Source organism: Cucumis melo, chromosome 3, assembly GCF_025177605.1.
Source record: "Cucumis melo cultivar AY chromosome 3, USDA_Cmelo_AY_1.0, whole genome shotgun sequence".
Lineage (NCBI taxonomy): Eukaryota > Viridiplantae > Streptophyta > Magnoliopsida > Cucurbitales > Cucurbitaceae > Cucumis > Cucumis melo.
In genome coordinates, this window is record NC_066859.1 from 22,234,798 (window position 1) to 22,258,019 (window position 23,222).

General features: G+C 32.9%; 3 protein-coding genes across 12 annotated transcripts; all 3 read right to left on the reverse strand.

Annotated features, from left to right (window-relative positions):
• Window positions 1–271: 271 nt before the first annotated feature.
• Window positions 272–5,678, reverse strand: LOC103496521 (uncharacterized). 10 transcript variants are annotated; one of them, XR_007819735.1, is made up of 6 exons: window positions 5,234–5,678; window positions 4,246–4,348; window positions 4,082–4,130; window positions 3,039–3,078; window positions 1,182–1,391; window positions 272–931 (listed from the first exon to the last, which is right to left on the reverse strand). XR_007819735.1 is itself a non-coding variant. In XM_008458395.2 (5 exons), the coding sequence occupies exons 3-5, from the start codon at window positions 4,094–4,096 to the stop codon at window positions 575–577; spliced, it is 582 nt and encodes a 193-aa protein (XP_008456617.1). In that variant the 5' UTR covers window positions 4,097–4,130; window positions 4,246–4,348; window positions 5,234–5,663; the 3' UTR covers window positions 272–574. The 10 variants fall into 10 exon arrangements, 5 of the variants coding, with proteins under 5 accessions (XP_008456617.1, XP_008456616.1, XP_050938775.1 ...); XR_001763555.2 differs by lacking the exons at window positions 3,039–3,078; window positions 4,246–4,348 and adding an exon at window positions 3,798–3,887 and having other exon boundaries at window positions 5,234–5,674; XR_539152.2 differs by lacking the exon at window positions 4,246–4,348 and having other exon boundaries at window positions 5,234–5,672.
• Window positions 5,679–8,400: 2,722 nt separating this feature from the next.
• Window positions 8,401–9,704, reverse strand: LOC103496520 (40S ribosomal protein S17-3). Its single transcript, XM_008458389.3, has 2 exons — window positions 9,549–9,704; window positions 8,401–9,039 (listed from the first exon to the last, which is right to left on the reverse strand). Exon 2 carries the CDS (start codon window positions 9,020–9,022, stop codon window positions 8,597–8,599), a length of 426 nt encoding a protein of 141 aa, XP_008456611.1. The 5' UTR covers window positions 9,023–9,039; window positions 9,549–9,704; the 3' UTR covers window positions 8,401–8,596.
• A 7,549-nt stretch (window positions 9,705–17,253) lies between these two features.
• LOC103496519 (pentatricopeptide repeat-containing protein At5g04780, mitochondrial) lies at window positions 17,254–19,510 on the reverse strand. Its single transcript, XM_008458388.3, has one exon. It carries the CDS (start codon window positions 19,275–19,277, stop codon window positions 17,367–17,369), a length of 1,911 nt encoding a protein of 636 aa, XP_008456610.2. The 5' UTR covers window positions 19,278–19,510; the 3' UTR covers window positions 17,254–17,366.
• Between the last annotated feature and the right edge of the window lie 3,712 nt (window positions 19,511–23,222).

Consider the following 23,222-nt stretch of genomic DNA (forward strand, 5'->3'; position numbering starts at 1 on the left):
AAAACAAGGCATTATTTGGTTCAAGAAAACAGCAAATATGGTAGAAAGTTTAAGACACAGGTAAGCTTCAGAATAACTCACCAAATCAATACCTGAATTCCTTCTTCTTCTGAAGAGTGTCTTGGTTAAACGAGAGCTCATCTCCTACACAATTGGTTCTCCCCTGCCTTTACCGCTCTGGGGCACGAGGTTTTCCCTGCTTATTCTTCCCGTTTAACAAATAAAGGAAATGTGCACAAATGTCTTCAACAGAGTAAATGGTACAAACAAAAAAGAGAAATAAACTCTCTATGATTTTCCCAAACAAAGGAAAATTTGTACTGTCTTTAACAACAGAGTCATAGTAACTTAAATGTGTTGTTGTATAGGAATTGGCCTTCTCAAAAGAAAGAGCAAGATTGCAGAAAGAAACATAAATTATATTTGTTTATTAATTTAAAAGATGCTATTCTGACTCCCCAAGTGAAAAGATGGTGGTGTATCAGTTCAAGAAAAAAGCAGAAGGTGCATCAGTTCAAGAGCATATACTGGAGCATTTGAAACCAGCCACCATGTATACTCCTTGAAAGGAAACTCAGTTCTTTCTTGATCGCTTCAACTGATTTCCACGAAAAGCATCGAGCAAGCCAGATCTTTTGCATTTAGGGCATCTGGGATCTGCATCAGTCACCATGACATAAAGCAGGCAAAAAGTACAGCCCATCACAATCAACGGTGAACTTTCAACTCGAAGGTTATCCTCCGAGTTCAAATTTGATTCGACCTCCGCAGATATGCATGAGTCTTGAGAACTTGGGGATGATGATTTTGATTCATTCGACGATTTACCCCTTGAGTACACCCCTGGAGGTGACAGTTTGAGATCCAAATATGCATCATTTTCATTAGCAGCCGTTCCCGTTTCCACAGCATACCTTCTTTTAGTTTCCTTCTTTAGAAATTTTTTTCCAGAACCACCCCACAAGAAATAGGAAATTTATTAGCATTCACCTAAATATGCCTAAATTATGTGTAGATTTTTCCTTAATAGGCTAAAAGATTTATTTGAGGAAAGGAAAGAGATCATAATCTTTCTGGCAAGGGAAAAAGATAACAAGATGAAAACAAGACTACCAAAATTCTTTTATTGAAAAAAATCCAACACAGATTTATGATATTTACAAGTTGGAGAAGAAGTATACCTTGTCAGTTTCTGATTTCATCATAGTCAGATTAGAACTATCCTTTAATTCAATTGAGGATGAACCTTTAAGAACAAGAGATTTGTTAAAGTCTTGATTGAGTTGATCGACGCTCAAGGAGAAATCCTCAGGGCTATGAACACCGCTCTCTAGGTCATCACCACAACAATCCTTTGCAGCATCAGCATGCTCCAGATATTGAGTGGTATCCTGAGATTTTGAACCCATACCAGAAATAAAAGATGTGAGTAATGGTTTCTATAAATTTCCTCAATTTATATGAAAAGAGTGTGGTTTTGTAGTAAACTGATTCATGAGGTAAAGTCTGATCTAGTGCTTTGCCAATAATTAATTGAATCAATTTGAAATGTAAGATTGTGCAATTTCAAAATTAAAAACAGAAGAAATTATAGTAAAATTAATGCATAGATGCATATCAGTACAAGTATACATAGATGCTCAACTGGAAATCTGTATGCTGCAGATATGGTTTCGTAAAAGTAAATAAAAGCAAGTAGAGTATCCTTTTTGGAAATTTTGTCAAGTTCTTAAATGAAGGGAGAGGAAAGGGAACTGTAGGGAAATCACACGGTTAAGCTGTCTTTAGGTAAGTGTTAAACAGAGTCTGCACAATTAATTATAAAATGCTAACCTGCGTGGATAGTCACGTCGAAATTTAGCAACCGTTACAATGCTAGAAAATAAAGTGATAATAGCAATTTCTAAAATGCAAAAGTTGGAATATCTGTTACCATTACCACTAGGGTGATTTTGATTACTTAAATTAAAGACCCTGAGTTGTACAAGTAGATGGAAGTTAGCCTCTTTAAGAGCATTCCTAAACGAATGAAATTGATTGCCAAGAAAAGAAGCTATCATTTAAGTTTTTCTCGAAGCCGAGATACTAACAAAGAAAGCGTTAAAACAATAAATTAAATTTCGAAACAATGATAGTAATACGTAATATAGATGTGGCCTATATAATATTTTTTTTAAATATAAAACTTAAATATTCAATAGTAAAAGCAAAGCAAAGAAACAATCACAATGATGGCAATATAATGAAATACATGATATGGTATGTATTTCAAAAGATTAGCAAGAGCATTTATGCTTGAGAACTTTTGGCATATTTACCTGTCCTATTTGAGAAGGATACTTCCCTACCAAGTATTTGTATGCATAAAAGTGAAGTGGTGTATGTAGATAATAAATTTCAATCCACAATATTAAAATCAAGGTTTCTTAATGTTTGAAGTTCTGGCAAGGGCATTAATAGAAGTAAAGCTCTATTATTCTTTCCAACTTCAACAAAATGGAGAGATCAAAAATTGTAGTTACCATAAACAGTCAGGAATTCTATAATTTTGTACACTACTTTGCTTCTAATTGAATGGGTATCAAATGTAAACAAAAAAACCTAAATCTAAATTAGAATATTTATCAATAGGAGTTTAAAAATGGTCCAACTGAAAGTCTGATGCCAAATACAAGACTCTTCAGAATTTATTGACCAAATATTACAGTAAAGTTAGGTATTCGAGGTAAAACCCAAGGGAGGAGAAGACTGATGAATGAAAGTAGAAGTCTAAAAAATGCCATTTTAGGGAAAGTGTTTCTACAAATTCTGTAATTTAGTACTTCCATGAAATCCACATGGTTAATGACATGAATATTTTTTAGTAACCGTTGCACCATTTGAATTATATACAAAAAAGAAGTGATTCCTTTGGTGCAAATATAGGAGCCAATCTGGTGCCATTATTGTTTGGTAGAAAACAATTAATAGGTTTGTCTTCTAGTGGTAAATGCTACTTAACCTCTAGAAGAACAATACAATAGAGATAAGATTATTACCAAGAAGAGAAGTTCTTCATCTAGGTTTTTCCCTGTTTGGCTTCAAAATAACAGAGAGAAAACCTTAGAAAGAAAACTTGATTAGGAAAAGAAGATCATAATCCATGGTGACTTTTTCCTTTTCTTTTCTTGTTTTTTTTTTAAAAAAAATTAGAAGTAAATTGACAATAACAAAGCACCAAGAATAAAATAGAAAGTGACTAAAAAAATTGGTAGCAATAGGGACAAGATCAATAATCATGGCCACTAAAAAAATGAAGACCTCCAAATGTTCTAGAATAGTTCAGTAGTTAGCCTTATTTTTTTTATATGCCCTTGTTATAAGTTATAGAGGCTCGGCTTCTAACTTAAAAAGAAAGAAAGAGGGAAAAATAATTATAAAAGAAAAAAAAAACTTTTCCTAAATATTACTAGCATGATAGTTTTTAGTATTACCCACTAAACGCTTGAAATATTCATTTATTTTATTTTTCATAATCCATTACAGGACATCATTAAGAACTAATATAATTCAAGGTAGTTTGGACCAACCACTTAGAGGGATAAATGTCCCAGAGCAAAGACTTTGGAAACAACCATCTACACTCAAATAAGTAGCTATTAGGAAACTTGTCGACTTTTAACATCCTAGAAAGGTCGCCACAAGTTTGACCCCATGTCCCCAAAGTTCTTTACTTCTTTACTTGTTGCAACTTGCACACACTTACGCAAACGCAAACTGATACTTGATTTCATGTTTTCATAACAATAAATTCAAACCTAAATCGATCGAATGCTCAAATTCCAAGTAGAGTCACACGAGTAAGAGCAAGCATACGTAGATCCTTCTTCACTTACATAATGATTAACCTGGTTCATATTCCAACTTCCAATCATTATGATAGATAAACAGTAGAGCTGTAATAATACAAGTCATATACTTCATACTATCCTAAATAGCAATTATCATAGAGGGGCAAATTAAACATTTTCTAATTCGAGTACTACCAAGTACAAGATGGGTGATGAATAGCATATGAAACGTCAAAATTGAGAAAACTAACCAGCGGCTTAGTCATTCCATACTCAATTGTGCATGCTTCCTGATATCCTCTGTGAATCAAAAGTTCATAACATGTCAACATGATGGTATGCAACATCAAGTTGACACTTTACGTTTACTTTTCAACAAAGCTTTAAAACTAAATCCCATAATATTAAATTTTACCTTAAAGGTGAACCCAGCAACTAACTTCAGTACTCAAGAATTCTAAAACTTGAAGCTTCTTGACTCTTAAGCAGTGATATCATTAAGATAAATGACAGAAGATCTGAATTTGAAAAGGAGTAGATACTAACATGGACATGTTTCTGGAAAATTTTGTAAGATATGTTATTTTCAGTTGTCATATGGAGATTAGTACCAGTGGACTAAATCTCAAGGTTGAATAATCCTGTACTTACGTTCACTTTCTACGTTAACTATTTCAAGCACTCATTTATTTCTTATGCTTGCACTCTGTTTTAACACCAGTAATGATACTCAAGACATAACAATATCTTCATCATACATTTTCATTGAAGAAAGGTATCAATTGGAAACAAAAGGTGAAAATTATTTCACCATCTTCATACACCATCTTCACAAAAGTTCAAATGGAAGATCCTATCTCCGGTATCAGTAAAAATTTATTGGTCTAGAACTTTCTTATGCACATTCAGAAGTTGCACTGTATCTTTCTTTCCGTTTTTTTTTTCTTTGTTTCTTGTGATTTACATTCAAACTTTTCAATCTCAATGCAAGACAGCTAAATACTCTTCATGTCATGCCAACAAAGCTTACACCACTAAAGACTCGAGAACTCAACTCTTACCATTCCCCAGAAGCTACAATCAAGGCTAAAGACTTCATAGACACTCATATAAGAAATCTACAAATAATTGTCATGAAGGTGGGTTTCTAATATTCAAGGAGCTCTGATAGACGCAACAAAACCAACAATGAAATCTCAACAAATTTCAGCCAACAAAGTTTTAATCCAATCAGAACCATAAATCCAATTATCCAATTCTAAATATAATCTCCACCCACAATTTCTAAGTTCATATCTCCCACCCAAAAGTTCAGCTACGTCAAAACAAACCCCACAATCTAAATACTGTCTTATTCCCAATCAAAACAAACAATGCTTTAAAGGGGTTCCCCAAATAAATACCTTTTCAGCTACAAGACGCAGTCAATCGATCGCCGACTAACCAATAGAAAGCCAGCCATATCGCCACAACCCCTTTCCTCCTCGCTAACTTGAAAGCAGTCGAGAATCCATAAATGCCGATGACCCAAAACTCCATATCCATTCTATTGGTAAAAGAATCGACAACCCTTTTTGCTGAAATTGGAAATAAAGACAACCCAAATCGTCCTGTTCTTCCATTTCTCCACTTCCATTCTCATTTTGTCGTACATATCTTCATGTAAAGATATGGCGACTGGGTCTTCTAATGAGAAAAATGGAACGAGATGAAGATTACCCATAGCAGCAAACACACATTTGTAGAAAACCCCAAATTGGAATTCAGAATCTTCTGGTTTCGCTAATAAAAACGAGTGAAAAGAAAAGCCGCTATTTTCCTTCTCGTACGCAAAAATGGCTTTTTTTATACATATGACCAAATTTCTCACGCCAAATACATAAATTCATAATACAAAAGTAGAGACTTATCCTTTTTTTTTTCTTTCTTTTCTTAGTAAAATCAAACTTAGTATACTTCATTCAAAGGTAATTAAGAGTATAAATTAAATAACTTCTAGATTGTATAGTTGGACGTACTTTTCATGCAAACGATATCGTGAACATTGTGTTTATTTTATTATAGAAGAGATAGTAATTAAAACTCCATAGCAAAGATTTGATCAATAACATATATTGATTTTGATCTAATAATGAAATTAAATTTTGAATGAAGACAAAATTTATCTAAAAAATAAGTGAAAGTTTTGTTAAGAGTGTCATTTAAGTTAATATAAATAAAGTTTGCAATAAAAAAAAGGTTATTATAGTCTCTAATTTTAAAAAGAAAAATATATGCTTTTATCCTTCAATATGAATTAGGTTGTAGTTAGGTCATTGAGTTTTCAAGTTCCACAATTCTACTAATGAATTTTGTATTTTTTTAGGACCTTATGACTTAGGATGCTCTATTAGTTCCTTTTTAAGAAGAGTTTTCTAATAATTATTAGTAGAAAATTGATGTCAAACCTATTTTTTAATTAAAAAATATTGCATATCTATTTTCTAATTTTTGTAATTATCATAATTAAAAGAAATTCTTTTTAATATTTGTTTCTCCAACCCTCGTTTACCACCAATAGTTGCTAACGACGAGTAGTCGTCCAATTAATATAAATGATGTTGACACTTTTTCTCCCCTTCTCATATCTTCCTCTTTCTTCTCACTCTCATTTTCCTCCTATATGAGGGTGACATGTTGATATCGGCCCATCAATCGAGGGTTGACAATTTTGGGTTTCCTTCGTCAAAACGATTAACTGGAGACATGAATGATTAGTCGATTCAGTTTGATTTGTTTAAATAGGACTTTGATCTATATATGACACAAGTATTGTCATTTATAATTCCAATACTTCTAATCTACGACGTTGCATCATTCATTAGTTTTGAAACACTACATTTCAAACTCTTTAATCCTTAAAGTTTGCTTTTGATAGCACTATTAGTTCCTCGGTCGAATTTGCTTTCCTAAAGTGTCAAATATTTTTCATTATAAAAGAAATTTCTTAACTTTCTATTGAAAAATAATTAATTGACTATACATAAATAACCAATAATGATTAGGCATGATTACACAAAAGGATTGTACATACCAACTTAATGTAATTAATTTTAGTTAACTAATTAAATATATTTAAAATATTATTAACTAATCATTCAACCCATTAAGGAGTAATTATAATAGACTTAAAAATCAAACCAAAGGTGACTAGTCGAAAATAAGGAACCTAAGACTGGTTTTGAAAAAAATTCAAATATTTTAAAATTTTCAAAGACTTAAATTGACCCGTCAACCGACCAACAACAAGTTTGTACTCCTACATAGTCAGAGTCACAGTTTACCATTGTTGATTCAGTCTAATGCTCGCCCCTAGACAAATTTAGCCACATTAGTGATTGCATTCTAACAATCGAATTTAATTTGTAAAATAGAATTAAGAATATATCTTAATGAAATATTTTATTGTCATACTTCAAAAGTATAACGATAGTTATGTTGCATCAGTGTAAAAACTAAATTATAAGTTTGAAATTTTAAATTCTATCATTAAAGAGACCAATTTATCTAGCTATTCTAAATTTGAGGGCAAAATTAAGACCAACACCCATGGTCCATCGACAACTTTTGCAATCGAGTCCTAAACAACTAACTGCTTAGGTTTTGATAACTTAATATGAATTAATTCAATTAAATGTTTTCAAAATCAAATTCTCATTCTCCATTTCTTTCATATTATTATTAAGATTAAATGATGCACATTATTTCCTCTACATTCCCATAATAGAGTAGTAGGTCAGTCAAGTGTACTTAAAGGCTGGTTGTGGTAAGAGTAGATAGTGTTAATTATTATTTATATATCTATTCCCATTACAAATACTGTTACCATTATCCAATTATTTCTAGTTTTCATTATGAGATATAAGAATCTTCATTTGAAATTTGTTTCAATGTGGTGTTTTGTTCGGACAAATGAACATGCCCTCTATAATCAGAACCTCGACAAGGACAAAAAGAGAAATTTCAAAGAGAATTCACAAACCAGAAGAATCAAACTTACAATGAAGTAGGTGATTAAATGTTGCCTAGTCAAAGAAAAATTCTCTCAAAACTTTGAGCAATGTTAAGTCACTTTTGTGTTAATCCAAAGACCCATAACTCAAATACTTACTACCAAATGGACATGGCAAACGACTCAAAGCCAAACGTATATTTAACTTCTTTTTTTTTTTGTTAATTGTGAGACAATATGTCTAACTGATAATGTCACCACAAGAACATATCTGATAAAACAAAACACTAACACACTAAATGAAAGTGTACATTGGAACATCTCTTATTGAGGTAAGAACAAGGTAACACCAAATCTAATCCAAAATTAACAACCCACATCATAGTAGTGACTTTGCCAATCAAAGGGGGATAAAAATGAAATCTTATAACTAAGATTACAAGGCACCCCAGATGATTTATCAAGAGAAATGCCTTGAAACAGAGCACAAATTAGAAAAAGCTGAACTAAGAGAAGGAATGGCAATAGTGAAATCTGACTAAATAGCAAAAAAACGTTTACTTCAGAGATCTCCAAAACTTAAAACAAAAGTATCATCATCCATGTCCAAAATGATTTAAACATCCATTCAAAATCAAAACTAAAAAGAAAAGTCAAACATTTAAGGACCAATCTGATAGTAACTAGCAACAATAATATCCATGGCCTTATGATATTGAATAACAAAAAACTTCCAATTCCCAAAAAGCTGCTGAGTAGTCTCAATTACCTTATCTTAGTATCTCCTTGGGCCACCTGCACCCCTGCCAAAAGCTTGGGGAGGAATCATAGCTTGTGGCTCAACCTCCACAAGTCCAGGAATGTCCGACATGCCAAAAGCAGCAAGCATATCAAGTGTCTCCTTATCAACCTTAATTTCGTCGATCTTAATGGCTGATTCATCTGGGACAAAGTCCATACGACGTTCCCTCTCTTCTTCTTGAAGCTTCAATGAGATGCCCCTGACTGGACCCTTCTGAATTCTCTTCATCAAGTGGGTTGAGAATCCAGCAATCTTGTTTCGCAGCCTTTTAGAGGGGATGATGGCAACCTCTTCCAAGATCTTCTTGTTCGTGTGGAAATCCAGTGTCATTTTCGAGTAGTACCTCTCAATCACCTGGCGTGAAGACTTCTTCACAGTCTTGGTTCTAACACGACCCATCTTCTACCAAACTTTACCTAAGAAAAAAACCGTAAATAAATAAGAACAAGAAACCTAACATAGATCACACTACATTCACAAATCTTTGAAGCATAGATATACATAACAAATGACTTTTCCATACACTTTAATAGCAAATCCACAAGGAAAAAACAAAATATAATTCAACACTACACTTGGAAGGAAAAGTTTGAGGAACAAACAACCTCCTGACCTACATTATTGAAAAATGTACAGTGAACACCAGAGAGCTACAAGTTTATGAGACATTCATCGGCACAAACAACTCATAGAAACATCCCAAAGGATTAAAGGAACGACATAGAATTGTCGTTCTCGTCAAGTTTACGATATGTATACAAATGAAAGAGGCAGAATAAGTATATCTACAATTCAATTCTCCAAAACATGAAATACGAATCAAACAAACTTGATAACTGATAAAAACACAAGAATAAGATGAACAAAGAAACGGATAAGAGGGCCGATCGGGAAGAGAAAATTAAGAACCCTAGAAAGAACTGACCTGAAAAGAGAAACGAAAGGGTTTGGAAGAGTACGGTGTGGTGTGGTGTGGTGAAGCTGCCGCTGCTATTGGAAACCCTAACGCGGACATATCAAGTTATATATAAAAGGGGCGAGGTGTGGAATTTCTATTTTGACCCTCATTTTCAACTATATGACTATTATACCCCAATCTATTTGTAACCAAAACATTCAAATACATTTCGATTTTTTTTTCTTAGCATATATTCATTTAATCTTCTTTTAACATTAAATAAATAATATTAATAATAATAATAATAATAAAATTATTTAGGGCATATTTGGATTTTCAAAACGTTATTTAAGAAGTCACTTTGCAACCTTTTCTCACAAATGTTTATATACACAAGCTTCTTTATTCCAAACACACCCCGTTTGGAATGCATTTTACGTTTTTTAGTTTGATAGATGGTCAAAGTGCTTCTATTAGTGTTGAATTACAATAATCTACTACTATTTAAACCTTATGAACTAAAATAAAAGCTTTCAATTTTGTTTTTAGAACATTTTCATCACTGAGTTTTTTTTTTTTTTAATTTGTTTAATATATGATTGCTCAAGTTGGTCTTTAGAGGTAGATATTCAACACGATCAACAAAATTAAGAGTAAGGTCACCTAAAGTAATCGTCGATATTGGTGTCATAGTTGATCGTTAGAGGAGTTCTTCATCGGAGTTGTCATTGGAAGTAGTTACCAAAGATGGGTGCACGAAAGTGATCGTAGGAGTTAATCACCAAAGGGTGTTGCCATAATGAGGCAATGATAATTGTCAACAGTTGGCAACAAGTGAAACATTGTAAACATTGGGAAGGAAGAGAGATGAGATGAGTTGAGGGTGAGTTGGGTTGTAACCCCATCCTTCAGAGTTTGTGCTATGAACTCGTAGTTTGAAAATAGTAAACAAGTTGTTATATGTATAAACCATTATTTTCTTTATAAATAAATAAATGTCATTCATTCATTTGCATAACTCAAATTCAATCAATTAAGCTTCAACTCGAAAGTATGCAGTTGACATACAAATATATTATGTTCAGATAATAACTTAAAAGGTCTCAAGATGTGGATAATATTAGGTACTTCTCTTTCTTTCACCCCTCTGTACCTTTCTATTCTACCAGAACTTACCTTTAATGAATTATGAGATTGAACACATTTTTTACAACTTTGTACACCCTATATATCATATCTTAGTTTCAAATAACATATTTCTCTATCAACAAAATGACAAGTATATGAATCTTATGAAATAAATTTATTTTCAATATCTTTATGACCTATTAGGACTGTAATAACTTGTAGAAATATAAGTTATTATTTCTGCAAATTATATTATGACCTTTTAGGTAAAACAATAAAGCTAAAAAGCAAGATAAAAGATCAACATGCTTGGCTTTTGTTGTAAATTTATAAAGATAAGAGAATGCAACTTACATAAGTTAGCACGTCTGATTAACTATGTTTTTAAGTATTTTTAAAAGCAGGATGATGAAAAGAAGAACCACGCTAGAACGCATTCAAAGACTTAGAAATAAGATCCATAGCGCTCCAAATCATGAGGCGTTCTGACAACAATTCACAACGAGGGGTGATTTACCAAAAGACAAAAGTGGTAATTGGAGTTAATGTGACTTGAAACGGCTGCTTTCTACGCTGACAATTTAAGATGATAAGGAGAAGTGTGCAGCAAGGGACAGGTATTTCCCACCCAAATATGCTTATAAATATCTTCAACTTCACCATGTAAAGCTTTCTCTGGAGGGGTCGATGGAGGGGAACTTTTAGAACCCTTCCCCATTCTGTAGAAGTTCCCCTACCTTCACCTCTTCTTCGATCAACTTCTAGGTGAGAGCTTAGAGAGAGATTAGAGAGAAGCTCACAAACCATTCCCCTAACTTGTAAAAGAGTCAAGGATGATGGAACGCATACAATCGCAGCGGAAACAGGATCGAAAAATTACTTTATATGCAACTAAACACTTTAGTGATTAACATGCTTAAGACTACCCTAATTACACTAATTAAGGTTAAAAGAAATTTTTTACCTTCGAAGCTCCCAATGCTCCAAATATTTTCACAATCACAAATCCGGGACCACCACTAGGCACCCGCTATACTCCGGACTAAGAACCAGGTTGTGAGATCCATTAATTGAATGAATTAGAGAAAGAGATGGAAATAGGAGGTGAAGGATAAAGCAATTTTGAGATTTGAGAGCATAAGTTTATTTGTAATTCAAAATTACAAAAATTGCACAAATCTTTTTTTAAGTTGAAAAAATGCCCCTTAAATAGACTAATTACATGCAAAATTGCATGTAATTACTTCATTAAAACTCAACAACTAGCATTCCACTAATATTTAGTGGAATTAATCACCATTCCATCATCTCTTAGTAGGCTTAGTGTCATCACCATATGCTTCCACATAGCCCACTAAGAGTTAGTGAGATTATCCAACAAACTTTGGTCAATGGGCAAAATGGTCATTTGATCATTAAAGTCAAAGTCAAACTTTAACTTTTTCGAGTCAAAAGTCAACTTTTTGACTTTTTACCATTTGTCCGTCTTGACTAATTTTGACCTTTCGAGCATGAATCCGCATTCATTTTTCTGAAATTCAAATCATATTTGAATATAAAATCGGTCAAAGTTTGACTTTCAAAGTCAAAAGTCCAACTTTGACCTTTTTCCATCAATTTCGAGCTTTCAAATATGAATTCAATATTTAAATCACATTTAAACTATAAAGCTCTACAACCGACGGTTATATCATATATATTCATCGATTCCTCTCTCTCTACTTAATTCTAATAATGTGAATTATTCCAACAAATTGTTCTAAGTTAATTCCATAATGAGCTAGCAGGGGAACCTAATAGACTTATAGATCATGAACTCCAACAATCCGAGATTAACCGGCTAAACCCTTTTAGACCAGGATAATCAACATTCGTTAACTGAGTCATTCCACTAAAGTCTCGTAGTTGCACTCCCCTCACCATAGATATATTTTTGTTCATTTGATATAACCATCATCAGTAAGTTAATCATTCATCGGTTGTTCGTAACCTTGATTGAGTCAAAATACTATTTTACCCCCCGAGACTACTTCTTGTTCCTTAAGTCTCACTGATCCACTATTGAACATTTAGTTTAAGGTCCAATCTATAAACTGAATCCCTCTTGGGCCAATGAGAGGACGGGATTCCTTATTCAAGACTTGGATTCAGTCCTTAAGGGAACAACCTATCTACTAACCCCTAAAACGGGTAGGTACGAATTTCATCTTGCACCCTATGTAGGCCATCCAATCGGTCTTAACCGTGAAATTGGAGGTTTATTGGGCCAGCACCATTGAACTGCCCTCACCTATGCAAATCTAAGGATAATACCAATTGAACAGAAGTTCATAGTTAGCTCAGGATTAAGATTAAGTTACCTAGGTCATCATAATCGAAATAATTAATTTATATAGTCAACGGTGTTATAACTGAGAAGTGACTATTTCATGGTTCCAGTCTTATGCAAACTCTTAACATAGGATGCTCTCACTCCCATATCTCTACATGAACGATTCAGGATCACATCGTTTATACTAACTACAGAACGAATCGCATCCATAGTGTTCCCAAAATAAAGCGCCCAACCTTATTCATATATTATAAACCGTTTGGGCTATAAACTCGAACTTGATCCACATTTATGTCTCTACATAAAATTCAAGTCTACACTAGATAGCCTCGGGACATTAGTTATTTGATTCAAGATTATAGTGTTCTATTTTCACTAATAAGTTCTCAATAACTACTTTATTGAATAGAATATAATTTTAACTACAAACTACGAGTTTTAGGACATAAATTCCAACAAAGGAATGCACAACAATGCATTTTGCGGCTCGACGCCCTTCTTGACTTTCCATTTTTGTATCTTTTTATTGTATTGTTTGAATGTCATTATTTCCATTGCTGAAAGGCCTACATTAATCAATACAGTGCATATATATTATCACTATCGTTCTCTCATCTCTTTACTATTCATCTTGTTGAAGTGTTATAAGTAGTTTAAGTACGTGTTATGTATTTGATAAGGGTTCTTTAATTATAAGACTCATAGTGTTTAGCTTGAGCTTAATTCTAACGTCCAATTCTCTTCGAGAGAAGGAATCAAGCACTGGTCGACAACTACACAAGAGAATAAGTAGCAAATACCTCACTAAACATGAGCAGAAATGAGTTCAAAAACAAATTCCATTATGACGTTTTGCCTATATCATTTGTGTCCCGAAAGGAGACACAAGTGTGCCGTTTAGGCACCCAGAGGTTGCTCGCCTGAATTAGATAAGAAATACGATGTTTATAACTAAGGAAACCTAGATATACATCGCGTAACACATCTCCATTATTAGTGTCCCGAAAGGAGAACAAGCGTGGTGTTTAGGTGCTGTGAGGTTGTTTGTCTTAGTTAGAAGATGGTTAAATGATCTATATCGCATCAAGTCATCTCACATTGCTTAAATCGCCTACAATGCGTAGACTTTCCCCTACACCTTTCTTCAACATAACTTAGTTCACATTCCATACTCATTCCATTCGATTCCACCTTCTACAGAACCCCTTAGTGTAAATAATAGAATTAGTATACATTTATATTTATATACTGTATAGATTTGTACTGCTTGAAATTGGAAGTAGACGTTATAACTAAGATTGATAAGAAATTTCTTGTGTTCGACTCTAGCTTACCCAGGAAACCTTCCGCTTTGTTTACACTTGGACAAGCGAGAGAAAAACTTGTACACAACACAAACTTAGAGTACGCATGGATAGGATGTGTACCATGATATCCCAGCAAGGCAAAGTTAGCACATTTTATCGCACAAGCTTGTCTCTTTGCGCTACAAGTCGCAGAAATAGAACTTTAAATGCTAGATTAACGAAATTAATTATAAACAAATGAGAGTCACGGTAACTAAATCGCATGCCCCGTCTCACATTCAATCTGCAAAGAGAAGAGAATCATAATAAAATAAACAAACAAGCAAGAAAGCCAATAAGTTCTGAAAATCCAACAGCTCATCAGTCTTCACTTCATCAAACTTGGAAATAAAGAGCTCAATGAAGATGAATGAATTTAGCTACGTGTCATTCCAAAAGAGATTATTGTACCACTACCGATATAGAAAGAATCAAACTTTTCAACTTGCAACCACGCTCGAGAAAAAGTAATCCAATGGCTTCAGGGCTTCTACCAAAATTACCGGTTCTAGCAGACACATATACACAGTTATGCTTCTATGTCAATATAGAAAAGCAAAACCTCAAAGAATTCAACCAATTAAAGGAACAGAATGATATTTCAATAAAGTGAAGATGGCTCACGTTTGGCCTCCTTGGTTCTAGATGTTCTTGTTCATGTATGCTCTAGATTGGTATTAGTTAAGCTGCTGATCTATGACAGAGTGTGCCCTACCACTGAGTTATCAATTTATCTCAGATTTGTCGAAAGAATACTGCAAAGAGGACAGCATGAATTGCACATAACTTTTTCACCATCACCCATTTCGTACTCAAGCAAGCACTGAGATTTGATGCCAACACAAGCGCATCTAATGAAATTGGCGAAACTTAAGAATTATGTAAAAACCACTTCTTCAACAGGTAAACATTTCATACAGCATTTCTCAAACGGGATCTAGTGATCTTAAAACCAAGTCGATAAAAGATAAGATGCTCAGAAAGGAACAAAGTGATTCTTCCTAACAGAACAACAGCAACTTTAAGTTGAAAGATTGCTGCAGACCAAAATCTATGGAATGGCAGCCTAGACGTGCGAATGAGCAACATTAGATACCGTATAAAAGAAATTAAAAACTAGTTTGAATTGAAGATATGAGACAATCATTTTGTTTTAAAAGAATAATTAAATCTCCCATTTTTTCTATTTCTCTCTTCTCACTCTCACGTTCTCCCCTTCCCTATTTTTTCTCCAAAACATCTCCAGTTCTCCACTTCTCTTCACGTTCTGCTCCCTTACTTACATAAAGAAATACTTCTTTTAGACTCTGGAGGGCACACAGAGATGGAACAATTCTTCTTCTTTTTTTTTTTTTCCTCTCCTACAAGAGGATGAAACTCAAAGGGGCAGGGAGGGGAGAAATCCTCAAGAAGAGAATTAAAAATTCTTCAATGGGAATGAAACCCAAAATGATGTGCAAATCCCCTCTTCAGTTCTCTCCTTACTTTAGTTTGCAGTAGGGTTTAAAAATTCTTCAATGGAAATAGCACCAAAATGATGTGGAAATCTCTCATCAAATCTCACTAATAGAAAATTCAAGACCTTTCCAATTTACACTGATAAAAGGTTTAAAATTCTCTTATCATTCAATTATTATGATTTTTTTTTTTATCTCGATGAAGATACTATTTTTATGTTTCAATTGAATGTTTACAGTAAGTTTAAATAGTAAGATTCAGTTGTTTTTGCTTTATTTATAACTCCCTATATAATGTTGTTCCATGAGATTTGTTTCATATATTAATATCACATGTTATATCAAATTAGTTATTGTGACTTGTGCTTTATCCTTTGAGTACAAATTTAGTCCATGAGCATATTATTATTACTACTATTATTATTTTGTACATATATTTGTATAAAACTATTCTATTCTAATTTCACGTTTAAAAGCTTAGAACTTTGATAAATAAATAAATAAATATGGGATTCACAAAGTCTTTCATAACTTGAAAATTCAACTAATGGTGTTCTCTTTATGGTTTTTGGCTAAAATCCCATAAATATGCCTAACTGAAATTAAATTTGAGAATCAGTGGTGTTTATTCCCTTGTTGCATAAAAACCAAAGGTAGTATTTGAAACATTTCTAATTTTGAATTTTAAAGCATTTTCAATTTCAATTTCAATTTCAAATCAATAACCATATTTTTATTTTATAAAGTAAGACTGAGTAGGTTCTTTATTATTATTATTTTTTTAATTTATTAATTTCTTAAATACATGAAATATTATTCAACCACGGAAATTTATAACATCAACGTTTGATGTTAGAATATTTTTTAGGAATAGGAAATTATTTTCTAAATCCAAAATAAATTTTCATTTTTTATCGAATAATAATAGATAAAATTTAGTAACCTTTTTCACGGTGCTTACACATTTTCTATAAACAAATGACTCCCGTACTCATATTTGAATTTGTGTAGATCAATAATTTTTTAATTAAGTGTCTAATTATATATTTAAATATGGTCGGTGCCACCTCCAAAATTATTTATTTTAGTTGACCCTTAAAAGAGGGGCATCGGCCGCATCACGATCACGTCGCATCATTGCTCCAGATTGTGACATCTCAGGAACTACTAAAGTAGAAAATGGGGATTGACTTACCTGAAAAAGTTCTTGTTGGACTTATCCTCAGTCGCACATCTTAGCAATCCTGCGGAGGTTAAAAGATTATGCTTGAATGAATGATAAGAAGAAATTTTGGTTGCATGATTAGAACTTGGAAGCATAGTGTTCAGTGCTCTAAGAATTCACCTCTAAGGACAAACATGTTAACAAGCCCATCTCGATCATGATACAGCCCAAACGAAAGGAAACTAATGGTACAAGTCGATCTTTAATAGTGACTTTGGACGATCTAATGCATTGAGGTCGAGACTATGTTACAAGTCGATCTTTACTGCCTTGCATATTTGATTAAATAAACGGGAATATCACTATATACTTAGAATGATGTGTTGGAACAGAAGCACTTCAAAAGAAAACCAATATTCACCAAAAATCGCCACAAGAACAACACCCATTCTTAAAATGGTGGAATCGGTTGGTGTCCCTGACTATGACATCCCTACAAACAAATTTAGAGGCAAGCTTCATAAAAGAGTGGCAGTCTCCACAGATTCTAAGGTTTTTCATAATCCTAATAGGTGCACTGGGAGGTAAAAACAATAATCCCATAATAAAAGCGAGTTTCTCACTGTGGTGCCTCAAAAGTTCTTGTTTAATGCTCTCTCCCACTTGATGAAGATCATGCTGAGTCTCTGCCTTGTAACCAAGCTTCTGTAACTCGTCCATTACCTCATTCAATTTTGAGTAAATTTCAACAATCTTAGGATGATTTCTCTCTCCGACCATAAACAAGTGAACCTTGTCCTTAATCTCAATCCAACTCTTGCCCCTCTCTTTCTTCACATCACTTTCTTTAAGGAGCTTCCTCATCTTTGCGACTTCGTCCCACTTACCATTTGCTGCATACATGTTGGACAGCAACAAATAGTTTCCTGAATTGTGTGGTTCGATGTCAAACAATTTTTTAGCAGCAAACTCAGCAAGTTCAAGATTCCCATGGGTCCTACAAGAAGCCAAAAGAGAACCCCACATAGAAGCAGAAGCATTAAAGGGCATTTTACTAATCAAATCGTAAGCCTCAAAGGTCTGCCCTGCCCGGCTAAGAGTGTCTACCATGCAAGAATAGTGAATGACATTTGGTGCCAAATGATGCTCTTTTATCATCAGGTCAAAATATTTCTGTCCTTTTTTAACCAAGCCCATATGACCGCAAGCAGACAAGACAGAAACAAAAGTAACATCATTTGGACTCAAGCCCATCTGCTGCATTTTCTCAAATAAAATCATCACCTCAAGTGAACGAGCGTGTCTTGACAGGCCAGATATCATAGCATTCCACAAAACAACATTTCTCCTTTCCACATCTTGAAATACTTTATAAGATTCTTCAATTCCACCACATTTTGCATACATGTCAATAAGAGACGAAGCAACAAATATATTAGAACAAAAACCAGATTTAGATAGCAAAGCATTCACCTGTTTCCCTTCAATCATGGCTGCCAATCCAGCACAAGCACAAATCACAGATGACATTAAAAACTGGTCATGTTTCAACCCAGTTTCCCAAGCTTTTCGAAACAATGCCAAAGCTTCCTCATACATCTCATTTTGCACATATCCTGCTGCCATTGAACTCCATGTAACAACACTCCTATCAGGCATCGACTCAAAAACACTAACCGCATCCTTCATCAAACCACATTTTGCATAAACATCAAGCAATGCAGTTGCAACAAAAACATTCAAATCCATTGCAGCCTTAATAACAAAGGCATGAAGCAACTGGCATTCAGAAAGAGCACATTTAGCAGCACATGCACAAAGGACACTTGAAATGGTGAATTCACTAAAAGGGGTTCCTTCTCTTTGCATCTGCAATAAAAGACCAAGAGCCTCGTTCTCCTGTCCATTCTGAGTAAGCGACCCAATCATGGTGTTCCACGACACCAAACTTCGGCTGGGCATTTCATCGAACACTTGGCGTGCAGAATCAACGGAACCACATTTCGAGTACGTGTTGATGAGTATATTTGACGTTAATAAGTCTGTTTTCAACCCCATTAGCAGAATTTGGGCATGGCAAGCCTTCCCTTGCAAGAACAACTTTCTTTTTGCACATAATTTCAGTATTTCATGCACATACGAAACATGGGTAGCGTTGAAATCCTTTGAAGTTGGTTTTTCACATTCAACAATGCATGATGATGGTGATGATGATGCAAAAAATTGGGTGGTGCAAAGACGAAGACTAAGAAACTGAAAAATCCCTTTCCCTTTCTCTCTATATCTTCCGGAATTTGATGCAAAATGGCAAACATGGAGAAATCCCATTAATTTATCCCGACGAACATCTCAGGCAGCATCATTGAGAAATCATAATCAATAAAAATGGACCGTTTGATTTTTGGGTCTACCTGATGAAACGATGAATGGAGATGACTTCATTCGAAAACCCCACTTTAAATTTTCGGTTTTTATTTGAATAATCGTCAAATTTAACATCAAAATCTTGTCTTTATCAAATGAATAAAATTTGTGTCGAGAGAGCTTCTCCACCAATATTTTTTTACTCACTACTAAAACACAAACCAAACAAATAATAATAAAATAAAAGAAGCAATTTAGCAATGCAAAATAACATAGATTAGTCCTCAACTCAAACATCATCATTCCCATCTTTAAGATTAGAGGCTCCATCCCTCATTTCTATATTCCCTTGAATCTTCAACACTTCAAAAACTCTTAAATAATTTAGTTTTCATTATTATTATCATATTTTATTAATATTCGATTTCTTAACTAAAGTTCATACGATAGGTAACAAAACTTATGGTGACAATTTGATTCTCTATTTCGTAAATTTCATTTTTATTAATATGTGTATAACTGAATAGATGAACACATGATTCATTTTCTTTTTTTAGTTTAATCAAATCTTGGAATCTCTAATTTCACATCCTTCATATTATATTGGGAAAAAAAAAAGGAAAGAAAGAGAAAAGGAAGGTTCATTTTCAAACTCCACTTGCAAATACCTCTCCCCAACATATATTCTCTCATACCCCACTTTCAAACAAAATGGATTTTAGATAATATGCCCTTTCACAAGTTGGGTTTTGATTTTATGAAGGATCAAATCACCCTTAACCTTTTTCACCCAAAACCGAAAGTTATTATTAAAATATCATTTCGATCTTTACATTTTAAAAATTTTCGTTTCTTCCATGTTTTTTTTTCTTTTTTATAAATCTTTAATTAAGTTCTTCAAAATTAATTCTACAGACAAACGATAATAGATAACAAACATAAGTTTTTTAAAAAATTAACAACAAAACAACCGTAGAAACTAAATTTGAGATCAAACTTAAAAGTAGAACGACCAATACGATATTACAACTCAAACGAATAAATAAATCCCAAAAGTAAAAGATATTCAAATCCTTCTCCTTTGCCCTCTCCCCCCTCATCATTTTGATATCCTCATCTTTCTTTTAAATAATTCCTTCACTTTCTAGTATTGTACTTTATTTATTTCATTAACAAACCAAAGTCAGATAGGGTTTGAGAATTGAGAAGGAAAAAGAAAATAATAATAATAATGAAAAAGAGATGAAAGATTGATTGATTAGAAGTAGTGGTGGGAAAAATCTCAATTGGCTTTTAGTGGGTTTTTTGGGTTTTGTGATGAGAAAGAGAACATTTTCATTTGGACCCTACTTTCATTTTTTTTTTTTTTTTTTTTTTTTTGACAAAGACACCCCACTTTGCTCCATAGAGAAAAGGGTTTGGCCAAGTAGACAAATTTATAACAATTCCCTATATATAAAAAGGGAATGTGTATATAAATATACAATTTTCCCTCTTTGGTTTGTATATTGTAAAGAATGCTAAATGAATAAGTGATGTTAGATTTTCGGAGTTTTATGTTATTCCTAATCATACCTACGTCACGCGCATTCTTATATAAAAACAACAATAAGTTGTTATGTAAGAATTTCAATTTAAAGATCGTAGCTTAGCTAGGTAACTGTTATTAATGTAATAGATATCAAGATGTACGTTGACTGATGAAAACGACTTTTGAACGCCAGACAAGATTTGAGACATTAATCATAATTTAAGGTACATGAAAATATTATATAATAGTTATGCTCGTCAAGATGTCAATTCATTGGATAACTATAATGTAACATCATACTATAGGTGAACTCAAATTAGGAGTGGAGAAAAGGTAATGCTAAAAGTAAGGATTTTTTTTTTTTTTTTGGGTAGCCTTTTTTCTCTAAATCACTAACAACAAAGTGAAAGCAATAGCTATATGGTATCTTTTTAAAATTTATTTATTTATTTATTTGGACAAATAAAATGCTAATCACAAATTTAATCTTATTTATCTTTCTTAATCAAAGGACAAAATGATAAAAGGGGGATTTGGAAAAGACTAAATTAAAAGGGAAACAAAGACTAATTATTCTTTTACACGTTACTAATTTTTATTTCTCTAATTTGATTTTGATGAAACTTTATTGGAGATTTTAGTGTCAAATAGCACTTAAATGAAAAGACAATATTAGAGAGTTATTTATTTATTTATTTAGAGATATTATCTTATTAGGGTTAAAAGATGGTTAAAAATGTTTAGGGGTTTGTTTTCTTGCTTTTAAGTAGAAATAAATCATAGACAACACTATGTATTAAAGAAATGAGAGGAAATGTTTGTTTAGTCGATATTTTAGGTTTACTTTTTGTTTGGTCTTTAGATTTTAACAAGTTACATTTTTAGCCTTTAAGTCTTTCATAATCTGATCCTAAAAATGTTGAAATTTTATCCATGAGATTTGAGTTTTGTTTCAATATAAACGTTATAACAAAAATATCTCTTAACTATGGTTATAAGCTTTGTAAAGTTACCTCTTTTACACTTGAACTTTGAATTACACGAAAAAATACTTTAAACTTTGAATGCATGCATGTGAAAACTACAACTCACCTACCGTGGCGCTGCCAAATTCACGAGGAGACTTGGTCTCCATTCATTTCCATTAATATTAGTTCCTTTTTGTGACAGCTTATATTACTAAAGTTATCAAGATTATTGGCACCAGCTCTTTGATCACATCTCCTTCATGGAGCAGTACCATTGTCTAGGGAATTTAGAGGCAAGGAATAAGATGTTGTTTCAGTTCCAACCGATGGATATATATATAGTAAGTTCATTTATGAGTCAATTAGTCAACATATGAAGAAGATGCGTTGTGATGTGGTGGTGTTCGATGAGAAAGATATGTTGGTGATCCATCTACCTACATAACATTTATTACTCTTGTTAGTTGTCAACCACCTAAGAAAATATGTTCGGAAGTTGAATACCAATGTTGCTTTAAACCTTGTTTCTAAAGTAAGGTCGACATATAGAGTGAGTGTTTCAGAACTACCTGAGTCATATTCATCTTGCAAGATCAAAATTAATTCATAGATGCAATAAGATTAACTAAGACGCTTTATCTTAGGATGGGAGAGCATTTTCCAATTCTTCATTCTAACCTCTTGGTTGAATATAATTGCTTAAAGGTGATCATTTGCAAAATAACATTGTGGATGATATCAAGGATCGATGCAAAGACTTAGGGAAATGTTATGTGTGTTGTCTGTTTCTCTCACATTCATCAATGTCAAAATGTTACTACACACTTCATTTCATCTAACGCTTTAGAGAAGCACGAGTTTTCCCTTCTTGCTTACCCTTGCCTTGTGTGATTTTATAGGCTTGTTTCAAATGATGTAATCTTTTAGTTTGCTTGTATTACCCTAAAAATAGACAAATGATGTATAAAATACTAAGATTATTATCGTTAATTATCATTTATTTCAACTAAAAATTTATACACATCAAGTGTCACATCAATTTTCGTGAATGACACTGTGTAGCAATTCCATGAATTTCATTTATATTTTAACGTAAAAAAAATGTTGAAAAAGTTAAAAGGATAAAAAAAAAAAAAAATGAAACATTTTGATGAATAAATGAATGAAAGGTACCTAGAAATTCACAAATATTTTATACAATTTAATTTTGAAAAGATCATATTATTCCCACCAAAGACATGATATGACTTGATCCAAATTCAAAGCTATAATTTGAGTGATAATTATTCCCAAATAGACATTTTAAGATTAAAGGAAAAAAAAAAGTAAAAGTTATATATATTTGTTCCAATTAATTTTCCTTTTTCCTTTTTTCTTTTTTCTTTTTTTATAATGGTAATTTATGACCTT